The 13,046-nt window shown below is 47.8% G+C and overlaps 1 protein-coding gene across 3 annotated transcripts; it reads left to right on the forward strand.

Annotated features, from left to right (window-relative positions):
* Positions 1–3,003: 3,003 nt before the first annotated feature.
* On the forward strand, positions 3,004–12,901 carry YBX1 (Y-box binding protein 1). Of its 3 annotated transcripts, none has more exons than XM_074924711.1 (8): positions 3,004–3,322; positions 3,714–3,777; positions 7,280–7,313; positions 9,411–9,500; positions 9,723–10,025; positions 10,377–10,459; positions 10,553–10,830; positions 12,517–12,901. In XM_074924711.1, the coding sequence occupies exons 1-7, from the start codon at positions 3,166–3,168 to the stop codon at positions 10,797–10,799; spliced, it is 978 nt and encodes a 325-aa protein (XP_074780812.1). In that variant the 5' UTR covers positions 3,004–3,165; the 3' UTR covers positions 10,800–10,830; positions 12,517–12,901. The 3 variants fall into 3 exon arrangements, with proteins under 3 accessions (XP_074780812.1, XP_074780813.1, XP_074780814.1); XM_074924712.1 differs by having other exon boundaries at positions 12,522–12,901; XM_074924713.1 differs by having other exon boundaries at positions 3,005–3,322; positions 10,565–10,830.
* The last annotated feature ends 145 nt before the right edge of the window (positions 12,902–13,046 follow it).

Genomic DNA, 13,046 nt, shown 5'->3' on the forward strand with positions numbered 1-13,046 from the left:
TTTGGTGTGCTCTTTTATCTCGTGACTGTTTAAAGTCCTTGAAGCTCTGGCTGTCAGGATTTCCAGGTCTCCATTCCTGGGTTTGTGCAGCTGCTGAGGACACTCGTGTTTGCTTCTCTCCAGCTGAAGGCATCTCACCTTCTTGTACCTGCAGAACATCAGGTGATGAAAGAAACACAAAGCACACCATCCCTTTCCTCTCCAGCCCCAGAAAGACTTTGCAGAGGGCTCTCTCCTGTGAGATGAGGGATGAAGATTCCCAATATGGAGGAGAAAACGAGCCAGATGGCAGCTGTGAGAGAGAGGTGACCAGAAACTCAGCTGCTGGCTCTGCTCAGGAAATGTGTCCAGATGGCCCTTCCCTGTGGGGTTTAGGCAGGAGCTTGGCTCTGGGCAGCTTGAGGGAGCTCTGCCTGCCAGCTGCAGTGCTGATGTTTGCATTTCTGGCTGCAGGTACCCAAATCCACTGTACTTTTTCACCAGGGTAGCCAGCTTATTTCTGGGTCCAGGTTCAGTGGCATTTTCTCAGCCTGATGTATTTATGTCACTGTGATCAGCTAGTCACACTTCCTGCATAGCAGGGGTCACAGAGCTTCCCCAAATTAATTAACAGCGGTAAATCCATTACAACCTCTTTGAAAGTTGTTCCAGTGGCTAATTATATCCTGTTAGGTTTCTCTTTGACCCCGAATGTGCAGAGTTTCAGCTTTCTACTTTACGTATCTTGCTGTTCCTCACCTGCTGGCTGAAAGTTTTCTCAAAGACCACATTTTTGGGTTTAATTCCCCCATGATGAAGTGACACTTCAGTTACACACAAGGTAACAAGTCCTAGAATCTCCTGCTGTAGAGCAGATGATGGATCTTCTCTGAGCTCCAGTGTCTTCCTCCAACTGTGAATGCTGCAGCTGGAGACAGTGTTTGATTGCCTCTGTTCATCTGAGGATCAGATTAGCCTCTGGGGTCACAGTGTTACCCACCCCAGAGACATTGTTAGCCCACATTTTCTTCTGTAGGTACACAGCCCTGACTGACATCCTCACAGGCTTCATCACTGAGATTTAAAGTTTTCTCCCCGGTTTTCTCCCTCTGAGGTCCCTTGCATGGTGGATTCCTTATTTGCCATTATATTTTAAGACTTATTTTTCAGTGGACTTACTGAGCATCATCCAGTTTTAATACCATTCTGGTTTTAAGGTTACAATCCTGATGCATATCCTTTGCAGGATTGTATTATTATTTTAAAGCTCTTTCCTTCATTAGGTGAGTTGGAGATCTCATAGAAAAGATACCAGGAAGCTTGACAAGACCTGTGTCTGTAAACCCACGTTGGTTCTTGTGGTGTGTTGCCCTTGGCCCCATCTGAGCCCCTCACCTGACCATGGCGTAATGTAGGAAACCAGGTCCCTGGCTCCAACCTTTCACACTAGGATCGGGGAATTAGCAGTAATTTGTGGGTGATGCCGTAAGAGCTGATCCCAAGGGCATACACGTTGGTCACAAAGATGGTGGAGTGATGGGTCAGCTCCCAGAGACCTTCTTGGTGGTTGCTGGTGACCTTTTCCTCCTCTTATGTGGGAGGAATGACCTAGCCAAGGACAGGGCTGTGAATCTGTGGCCAACATCCATGTTTTTCAAGTGCCCAAGGAAAACTAACTCGGTGGACAAGAATGCTGCATTTCCCCTGGACCTTTGCTCTGGGGAATCCAGCAGAGATCTTGGATCTCTCTGAGCTGCTGTAAGGTGAAAACACAGGGAGTGGAGGCAGAGAGGTGAAAGGTGGTGGTTAGAGGAGGACTTTATCAAGATAAAGAATCCATTAGTGATGCTTTCCTGACTGCCTGGGTGGGAAGAAGGGCTCAGGGTAAGGGGAGTTGCCCCACAGCCTCTCCTCTGGGGAGGGGAAGGACTGGATGCTTGGGAAAAGGCTAATTAAAGACTTTTAAGAGGCCTCTGACCTGGGGCTACAGCCTGGCTCTTAAATGGCTCAATTAGGAGGAATTTATCTTTGAGTCACTACCAAGGCAGGTGCAATCAAAGGAGCTCCTCGGGGAGCAATGCAAACACAGGCAGAGAAAGCAGAGGCACAGCCGCGCTGCCTGTTCTCCAGCGTGGAGGGGGGCTCGAGGAGCACCTCAACCAGATCCCGCAAAGCCCAGACTCATTCCCCACCTCACCAGGAGGCCTGGCACAGGGCTCAGGACCTCTGTGTGCTGCCTGCTCCCTTGGAGGGGGGTTAGACTACAGCCCCTACGCCACTTCAGGCACCGACTGTGGCACTTGGGCCAATGCGTTACCCGCCGGCGCAGCCATCCCCACAGCACGCCGTTTCTCAGGGGGTTGATGACAACGCTTTCACGGCACGTAATTACATATTTTAAGCAGCTACGCCATGTCTTCAGATCCGTCATTTCCCATCGTTAATTAACGCTCCCGGGCTCGTTCTTTCTGATTATTATTTTTTCTTAATGGGAGCCGCGGGCCCTGGGGGAGCGTTGGGTCTGCACACAGCCCTTGTCACGGGGCCGCCCCCACGAGCGCTCTGCCCCGTGTCTTTCAAGCGAGGGGAGACGCCGCCTGCGCGGCCGTTGGGCCGAGCCCCGGCAATCCCGGGGCAGAACAGATCGGGAGGAACCGGCGAGGGTGGGGGGTGATGCTCCCGGGGCAGGAGGGATGGAGCGGCCCCGGGAACCACCACATGGTCGCTCGCACTTCCCCGGTCGGGCCTGCTGGGGGCGGGAGCAGCAGCGACGGCCAATCACGGTGCGGAGGCGGTGACTCCAGTAGGCCGGTAAGAAAAAAGAGCCTGGCAGCCGCGGCCGGAGCAGCCAATGGTCGCGGGTTCTTGAGGAAAGGCAGGTGCCGCCGCCAATAAGTGTTCGGCGAGGGGCGGTGACCGGGAGAAGTCGAGCCAATGGGCTCGCTCGCTGCTTAACGGGCGGCCCGAGCGGCGAATAGCGTTGCGCGCGGGCGGGGCGCGCGGGGTGGCTAGCCGGTGCGGGCCGCCATTGTGGCCAGTTCGATCGGTATCGGGAGCGGAGAGCGGAGCTCAGCGAGCCCGGAGCAGGGAGCAGCCCCCCCACGGCCGGCCTCAGTCACCATCACACCGCGGGAGGCGGCGCAAACAGCCAGTCACCACCACCGTCCGCACCGAACAGCCGCCGCCATGAGCAGCGAGGCCGAGACCCAGCCGCCCGCCGCCCCCGTCCCCGCGGCGGCCCCCGCCGCCCCCGCCGACTCTAAGCCTAACGGCGGGACCGGGAACGGGGGCAGCGGCCTGGCCTCGGCGGCGCCTCCCGCCGGCGGGGACAAGAAGGTCATCGGTGAGGGGAAGGAGGGGGCCGCGGCGGTTGGGAGGCCTCGACAGCGGCGCGACCCCCCCCCCTTCCCCTCCCCAACCCCGCCGCCATCGCTGAGGGGCGGCGCGCGCCGCCGCCGCCTCCTCCCCCCGGCGCGCGCGCCCTCTCGCTCGCGGCCGTTGGGCGCCGTCCGCCCCCTCCCTCCTCTTCCTCCTCCTCCTCCTCCTCCTCCTCCTCCTCCCGCGCGCGCCGCCGGGCCCCGCGTGTCGGCGGGTGGGGGCGGGGCGGCTCAAAATGTCCGCCACGCGGGGCCTTTGTGTGCGCCGCCCCGCCACGTGCCGCCCTGACGCCGCCGCCTCTCTCCTCTCCCCCCCCCCCCCCCTTTCTCTCCCCCCCGCTTCCCACCTTCCCTCAGCAACGAAGGTTTTGGGAACAGTGAAATGGTTCAACGTGAGGAACGGTTACGGCTTCATCAACAGGTGAGGGCCCGGGGGCGGCGGCCGCTCCGCCACGGGGAGCACCGGGTAGAGGGCTCGGGGTGGGGGTGGCTTGTGCTCGGGCCTTGCAGACGTTGGACCCGAGATCAAGAGCGCTCCTGGGTGACACGTGCTGCTGGGAGCGGGGCGGGCGGCTGCGGGGCAGCGGGGGCAACGCCTTTGTCACCTCTGTCACCCTACTTGGTGACACTTGGCAAAACAAACCGATAAGGTGGGCCCTCCCTCCCTCCCAGGATCTCCTATCCCCTGGGTTTTTATTGGGTTGGCTTTTTAGTACTTCAGTCTTAGTAACAGCCTTGCTCTCTTAGTGAATTTATTTTCTTGGTGATATTTCTTAAGATTTATTTTTTTTTAGTGGTGGTTTGGGCCTTTGATTTTAAAGACATAAAAGTCTACTGTTAGCTCTTAGCATGTGCACAATACCTGTTTAAACTTATGCTTGAAGTTCTGTCTCCTCAATACAAGCAAAAATTGCTTTGAGTGCTTAGGAGTTAACAGCACGCTCTCTTGAGGAAACCCTAAATGTACGGGGTAATGAGCAAAATTCAGATTTCTTTTATATCATAAGACTGGAGCGTATAAGGAGGTCTCAAGAAACAAGTGCCTGGAAGATTCTTTTTCTGGCTGTAGTTGGTTGAAAGAAAAATTTGGACGCTTAGAGTTGTGTAAATACTTGAAATAGGTGTATCAATGAAGCTATCCACTGGTGGAGTCCTGGAATGGCTCTGCAAACCAGTTCTGGGAAAATGGGGTCAGTTCTGGGGGGACCTCCCAGTGGGTTGCTCTGCAGAGGCCATATTCCAAAGAACTGTCCCCCTTAAACACCTGGTACTTAAAAGCCACAGCTTCAGAATTTGGCAGAAGAGTTGGGGAAATCCCTCTTCAGGGAAGCAAGAGTAGATACTGGTGCTTTTATTGGGCCTTTTGTTTAGGTTTATTTTAAATACTGCCTTTTTTTTTAAGTGTCTGCCAAACTCCTTAATTGGCTTTGTATCTGCATATAAACTTGACTTTGAGTCTGCCCAGCTTGCATTCTTCATGTAGATTTTAACGTTAAATGTCGTGTGGTCATCAGTGCTGTAGACTTTAGCATCTTTGGCTTTTGTGTGTATAAAGTCATAGGCCACAAACTACCTCTAGGGAAGGCTTTTTTCCTGATTCCCTCAGTAGTGGAAATGCTCAGTGATGTGAGTCAAGCAAGGAAGCAACAGCAGCTAGTTAAGACATCCGAATGGCTTCCCCAGTCATTAATTTGGCAGCTGTTTAATCCCTGAGGTTGCCATTTTTAATGAGAAACCCAGCGTGATCTCATGTTATCAGGAGATGAGAGCTGCAGCCTGAGAACCGAACTGGAGGACATTTCCTCAACTCTGGAATCTCTCTGGCTTGCTGCAAGGGAAACTTTGTGGGAGCTCCTGCCCTTGCTTGTCTGCTTCAGCCAGGTCTGCTTGCAACTAAAATTAGCTTTGGAACTAAAACTTAGATGTAGGTGCATGTTAACTTCAAATGTTTCCTGTGTTCTTTTAATGTTAGAAGTGCATTTTTGTTCTTTAATACTAGTATGAATTCCTGAGTATCTGTCAATTGTTTCTCACAGTTGTCAAAATAATAAATGGATGTGCAGGCCTCTGACTTGGTCCTCTTACCATAACAGGAGCTGCACATTGATATCAGACTTTGTATTTAGTGCTCTGCTGGACTGTTTTCTTAATCCATTTGCTTGCCTGATAACCTTTTTTTTTTAAATTTTTGTGGATTAAAGATGTTGAGGGGAGAGCAATTTAGTGCAAAGATAAGTGAAATGGCTCATTAGTACTTCAGAATGTAGGTTTCTCTTGTACTATTTCAAGTTTTCTTTGAGAAAGTGATCACTATTAGTGTTGCACCATCTAAGCAGCAGTATGCTGGCTGCTTCTAGATGGGCTTGCTGGAAAACAGCATCAGGAATCATGTGGCAGGCACTGGGCTTCAAAATTGACCTGTATATTTTTTTAACTGTATATATACACCTTGAGCTACATCTGTGTAACTGAGTCATCCATTGATTCAAAATTCAAATGTCATCGTAAATGGAAACTGCATTTCCAAAAGGACTTTGAAAACAAGCACCTGGTATGGTTGCCCAAATCGGACTTGGGCAGGAGCGTGGAGTGTCCGCACTTGCAGAGCACAGACCATGAGCGCTTCCTACCACCATTTTTCAGTTGAGAGTGAAGGAAGGTGCTGAACACTTTTACTGAAAACCTGTTACTGGGCTTTTGTGAAGGTTTTCAGCTTTTGGAGACCATCTGATAAGAGATTGCAAAGAAGAAAGTATTTAGGCTCAGGCTTTGCAAGGGCTTCTGGATGCTGCATGGTGGGGCCTTGGAGATAAACTGCCTCATGATGATCAGACTGGCTCTGCTTTGTTGCCTTTTGATTACTTTTTTCCAGTAACCTTTGAGGCTTGTAGGCATCGATTCTGTGAGGAAACAAGGTGACTTTTTTTTATTGGTGCTAACAGAATAGCCACAGCTTGGATTGAGGTTTTGGAAAAGTCTTAAATCCAGTTTTAAATCCAGTGGTGAGGAACACTTGTCTTTATCTTTTTTTTAAAAAATAATTCTTTATTCTGTTACCCATACCTGTAAGCTCTCCAGTTCTGAGCACGTTTTCACACAAGCTTTCTTTGCGATGTCTTTAAACAGTCATTCGGGGAAATAAAAGCCACTTTGCTGTTGATTCAAACTGTTCCAGGCTAATGAAACAGAGAGGTTCAGTTGGTATGATTCGAGCTTGGATGTATGGCCCTAAGTTTGTTCTGAGTGGTGGAAACTGCACGTACAGCTCTCAAACCAGCCCAGAGGCTGTTCCAGCTGTAACTTCACTGCAGAACAGAAACTTTCTGACTTAAGCTGGTGCCATATTGTGGTTGTCTGGCCTCAGCCTGGTAATTGTGGAAGCTCAATCATGCTGAAGGATGTACTTGTAGGTACAGAATTCAGCTGTGTTCTGGTTTTTGTGAGGGAAGAAACCCAAGTTCTTCCCTCTCTGCTCACAAATGCAGCTTGACTAACCTGCTGCCTTCAGGGGTCAGCTAGGTGAAGGATGTAACTCAGGCTCAAGTCCTGATCTTGTAGCTTCACACAGAGATTGTGATAGCTGATCCTCCACACAGAGCTCTCCCAGAAATGATTGACCGGCCACTGCCAGGTGTTTGTTCCTCTCAAACACCTCCATCAGTGGGGTGTGCAGGATAGAGGGGTGTGCAGGAGGGAGGAAGAGTGCTTTCACATGCTCTGAACCTTACATAGGCTACCTGAAAAATCTCTCTACTTTAAGCAGTAAGATAGCAGGGGACTACTTGAGAGCAGGTTGAGTTAGCAAGGCTGATGCTGAAAGCTAGTTGTCTTGACAGATCCAGGTTTTGTCCCCACCCCAAAAAACTGAATTTTTAATTTTCTGTGCATTTATACATGCATTTCAATTTCCTGTTGTCTTGTAGGAATGACACCAAGGAAGATGTGTTTGTCCATCAGGTAAGATTTCTTTGAAGCTGAAAGGTGTTACCTCTGAAATGTGCTATGCATGACCTGTGTAGATAGGATTGAAATTGTAAGAGCCTCACATTTTGCAAGAACTGTTACTTGCACAGAAACAACTGTCTCTCGCTGTTGGATGGTAGATAGAGCCTGCTTGCTGCTGGGGGTTTGTATGTCCACGTACATCCATCGTGAGGGTGTGAGATAATGGGGGATTGAGCAGGCTGATGAAAACTGTGGTAATGAAAATTGCACTGGCTTAGGGGTAACTATTTGAAGTCCAGTTAAGTTGCCTTGTGGATTCATACAGTTGTTAAGTAACATATGGAAATAAAGTTAAATGAAAAGCTTGCAGCAGAGACAGAAATTAATTGGTCTGTAATAGGGATGAAGTGCCAGTGAAGATGATTTTTTTTTTTTTTTTAGGCCAAACTTTTATAGAATTCTTTGCTCCAGGCTTTCAGTGAAAGTCTGCAAACATTTTAATAGGTACTTTTTCAATTTAACAGATATGTACACTTAGATATAATGCATGGGGAGCACGTAAACCTCTGGAAACTAGTCCAGGGTGAGACTGCACATCACACCTGTGGCTTATTTCATGAAGCAGGTTGGCCTTAGTTTAGCCCTTTGCCTTATAAGGCTGTGATCAGCAATGTGCTTTTTACCCTTCCTGTCTTAGCATCTTTTGTTGTGAAGCAGCCCACAGAGAGTTCTTGATGGAGCATGGTTTACTTCTGGCATTTAGGAGTCCATGGATTGTTCTTCTGTTTCGAGTTAGGGATATACTGCTGATGATGTAAACATAAGAGGGAGGAAAAAGTAACCTCTGGGAAGTGTTTTGACTTGAGTTTGATTTGCCAATGCTCAGCTTCTTCCTTGTGCTGTGTCTGAATTACCCGCTATTAAAATGTAGAGGCATTTGTTTATAAAAGGTTATTCTGTAATGGGCAGTGGAGAAAGGCCAAGTGGCTCTCCTGTGTTTCTGTGTACTGAGGCAGGAATATATACCCTGAAGGAAAACTCTCAGACTTTATTACTCAACTTGCAAGTAGGGTAACCTGTAAGTGACCTTGACTGACAAGTCAGATTTCGGGACTTGTCATGTTACTACTGTCTATGTTTCTAAAAGCACAGTTTGGCAGTGATGTGTTTTGATGTAATAATTTTCATGATAAAACAATTTTAGGGGTCTAATCTGAAAGAAATCAGCTTGTTTGAGGAGTTCTATGTGTGCTTTTTCCCATCCTCACTATCAAGCTTGGGTCTCATGAAGAGCTGTTACTTAGCCACACACTTGTGTAACTTGTTAAAGTGTTTGATAAGCAGAACGTGGCTGAGTGCGGTGCATATTGAGCATTAACTCATCTGTCAAAAATTTAATCCACTGCTGAGTAGCACAGAAAATTCAGTGTTTTCTAGTAATGTCATTTAACATGCAGATACTGATGCAAAGGCTTGTCTGGTGCTGAAATCTTGGAAGGGCTAATCCTTGGTGTAAAATACACAGCTGGAGTAGATTTGTGGTTAGTTGGTAAATACAGTGGCCGAAGTGATGGTACTGTAAGCCTTGGGGAAAGAAATCTCTTGGTTTCTGTCCATCAGTGTATTTCCACAGCTTGGGACATGTAGGCTACTGCACACTGTGGTGGTGTGGGACTCTGATTGGGAAGGCTTATATATTGGTGTGTGTACTTCAGAGGAACGTATAAATACTGTGGGGGTGTTTAATGCTAAACTCTGGTTAGGAATAGTATGGCCAGTGTGTATTGTGGGGTTTGGTTTTTTTTGTTTTGTTTTCAAACTGCTTTTTCAGCTTGCAGACAGCATGTTAACAGATGTTTCCAATCAATGGAGACGCTCTTGCACACTTCAGATAGGCCAGAACTTTAGTAATACAGGTACATTTTATAGCCTCCTGGATTTCCACTGTGGTTTAGCTGCTTTTTCAGGAGTACAGGTCTTTCTCCTAATTAGGATTATAAATACTCAAATTCCTTAATCTTTTTTTTTAAAAAAAAAAGTCTTCCTATATGCTAAGTAGTATTATCATGCTGTGCCAGTAAATGTAATTCTGCAATGTTATCTTGTTAGACTGCCATAAAGAAGAATAACCCCAGGAAGTACCTCCGCAGTGTAGGAGATGGAGAGACCGTGGAGTTTGATGTGGTTGAGGGAGAAAAGGTAAACACATCTCTTGGGTGTTGGAGTGTGCACGGAAGACTTGGTCTGAAGGCTTTGGTGTGGTGCCTGTGGCTTGAGTTGATGCCTGATGACATCCAAGGAGACGAATGGTTTTTCATTGCTTTACAATGTGGGATGTAAATTGTTGCTCAGTACTAAATTATATTATGCTTTAACTGATGTGATGCTGACTGTTGACTCAACACTATCCCTGCTTTTTAGGGTGCAGAGGCAGCTAATGTTACAGGTCCTGGTGGAGTTCCAGTGCAAGGCAGTAAATACGCAGCAGACCGTAACCATTACAGACGATATCCACGTCGTAGGGGTCCTCCACGCAACTACCAGCAAAACTACCAGAACAGTGAGAGTGGGGAAAAGAACGAAGGAGCAGAGAACATCCCAGAAGGTCAAGCCCAGCAACGCCGTCCCTACCGCAGGCGGCGGTACCCACCTTACTATATGCGTAGGCCCTACGGGCGTCGACCACAATATTCCAACCCTCCCGTGCAGGGAGAGATAGTGGAGGTAACAAAAAAAGCTTGATTGCTTTGGAGCGGGGTGATGGGATGCAGCTTTTTGTAGATATTTGGGTTGTTTTGTCTTGCTGCCAAACCTTACCAGAGACGTCGGAGCAGATTTTGACAAACCAAAGGTCTTAATGTTACAGCTTTTAAAAAAACACAATGCGTTGGAATTTGTGTGAACTTCCTACATATTTGATGGGAAGAAACACAGATCCTCCATTGTGCCCTAGAACCACTCTGCCCCCCTTGTGCTCCTCAGACTGAACCCGACAGCCCCCTTACACCCTCTTCCCCATGCCTTGACGAGCTTGTGGCATGTGCCTGAGATGGTTTGTTGCCTCATGTCTTCCAGGGTGCTGACAACCAGGGTGCAGGAGAACAAGGCAGACCAGTCAGGCAGAACATGTATCGAGGTTATAGACCACGATTTCGCAGGTATGCTGCAGATCAACTTCTTTCTTTCACCTTGCCTTTTAGCCACAGAGACGGAACATGGCGATGGTCAGATGCTGCATTGTTAAAGCCTAGCTTAACTTTCAGGGGTCCTCCTCGTCAAAGACAGCCTAGAGAGGATGGAAACGAAGAAGATAAAGAGAACCAAGGGGATGAGACCCAAAGTCAGCAGCCACCTCAACGTCGGTACCGTCGTAACTTCAACTACCGACGCAGACGCCCAGAGAACCCTAAACCACAAGATGGCAAAGAGACGAAGACAGCCGAACCACCAGCTGAGAACACGTCCGCTCCCGAGGCCGAGCAGGGCGGGGCTGAGTAAATACCGGCTTACCATCTCTACCATCATCCGGGTGCGTGTCCGGGGGTTCTTGGGGGTAGGATTTGATCACTGACTCTTAATAGTCTTTTGATGCTTTCCTTTAATTTTCGCCTTACAAGGTTCAGACTGCTCTTGCCTTATGTGTGCTGTAACTAAACTGGCTGTGCTTTGGAGCACACTTGTAGAACCAAACTGTGAGGCTTTGCTGTACAAATGATGATTAATTGGGAGGACTTGGTTATCAGGCTTTAGTTTTCATTGATGGAGTCACTGCCTAAAATACAATTAATCTAGATCTTGGCTGTGCTTAGTGGTTCAGGTTTACAGCAGTCTTCATCTACCCAGAAAGAGTAATTGCAGCAGTGCTGGTATAGTGCCTTGAGAGGAGCCAGGAGAAACAGGTACTGGGATTTACTGGGCTCTGAGCTTTTATTGCTCAGTCCCAAAGGGGAAGTGAACAGCATCAAGACCTTTAGATGTTAGTTTCTAGAAAGTTGGTGCAGAATTTACAGGAGTATCTCAGTAGTAGATTTTTATCTAAACAAAAAAGTGCGGGAAAAACTGCTAGATACGATCTCTTCTGTGGAGCATCCAGAGTGCCTGTGTTTGAAATACCGTGGCACTGGTGTGGCTTGCTGCTTGGGAGGATTGTGTAAAGGTCTATGTTAAAATGTTTTTGTTAGACCGGCTGTGATTTGGCACCTGCGGTGCTGTCTTTTGGTGGCCAGTTTTGCTACTTTGGAAATCTTTTCATTGCTATGACTCTCTACCTGTTCCTCTTTTTTGGCACCTTCTTTGTCTGTTCTTCCTCTCTCTCTCTCTCTCTCTCTCTCTCTCTCTCTGTATTTCCTCTCAACCAGTGTTCATATCTCATTCCTTAGTGTCTCACTCCTTGCCTGGAGGGTGGGCAAAGTGGAGGAGGCATTTGGGCTCGAATGGTCCCATTAGGGGGATGAACAGGGACTGGGGGAACTGGGCGTGGGGAGCAGCTCCCAGCTGTGAGAGCTCAGGGACTCCTTCTCTGAGGGTTCAGGCGCTGCTGGTTTCATCGTGCAGAGGGATTATTTGATACAGAGCTTTACACTTGATGTGAGCCTTGGTTTTACCCTGGTGTTCATCGTGGTGGTTAAGACAAGCTGGATGAATGCCCAATATCGTGGGCTTCAAAGAACCACCAAGATGACACTTACTGCTCTTTCTGTCTATGGATAATATTGGAGAATATAAACGGTGGTTTCTGTGGTCTGGGCAGTGGCTTACCAAAGCCAGGCTGCCTGTTAGGTGCAGGTAGGACTCTGCCCTTCAGCCACTTCTGAAGATCTCCAGTTGTCCTTGTGCCTTCCTGGGGGCGGCTTGGGGCTTCCAGCAGCATGGCCAGTGCTGGTCCCGCAGCACTGAGCTGCGTGTGTCTGCAGAGCCTGTCCTGAAATGGGCTGGGGGAGGGGTGGAGATGGGGTTTAAATTGAGCATCTTCTCTTTCTGGGGTCCTCTGTGTTTATTTTGCATGGGAGGTGGCAGTTTTGGTGGCTGAAAGTGGGCCAGTGGTGGGGGTCCTCTGGGCTGATGGAAGAGCTGTAGTTGGCACACACAAAATAACTGTTACCAAAGGCAGGGAGAATTGGGGAATTGCAGGTGGATCTTGGCAAACCAGACACCTGTGTGAGCCTCGCACCTGCCTGATGGTCCTTTTTGTGGTTTTTTTTTTTCTCTTTTTCAGTTTAGTCATCAAAGAAAAGACTTAAGAAATGAAGAAGAAGAAAAGAAAATGAAATTCCAGCAATAAGAAATGAACAAAAGAATTGGAACTGAAGACCTTAAGTGCTTGCTTTTTGCTGTTGACCAGATTACTAGAACTATCTGCATTATCTATGCAGCATGGGGTTTTTATTATTTTTATCTAAAGAAGTCTCCTTTTGGAAACGATAAACAATGTTTTTTAAAAGCCTGTTTTTTCTCAATATACCTTTAAAGGTTTTTAAATTGTTTCATATCTGGTCAAGTTGAGATTTTTAAGAACCTCATTTTTAATTTGTATGAAATATACACCTGATTTTTTCAAGTCAAACTGCAAGCATCTGTTAATAAAGGTCTTAAAGAATTACCCTGTGTGTTTGATTGTTTTAAACCCACTGCTGTATGAAAGGTTTAAGTGAAGTGTTCATACAAGGTTTGGGGGGAAAAAAAATGACTGCTTTATTTTTTTACCTTACAGGCTGTATGTGTAAAATGAAGAAAAAAAAAAAAAAA

The sequence above is a fragment of the Athene noctua genome, chromosome 22, assembly GCF_965140245.1.
Source record: "Athene noctua chromosome 22, bAthNoc1.hap1.1, whole genome shotgun sequence".
Classification (NCBI taxonomy): Eukaryota; Metazoa; Chordata; class Aves; order Strigiformes; family Strigidae; genus Athene; species Athene noctua.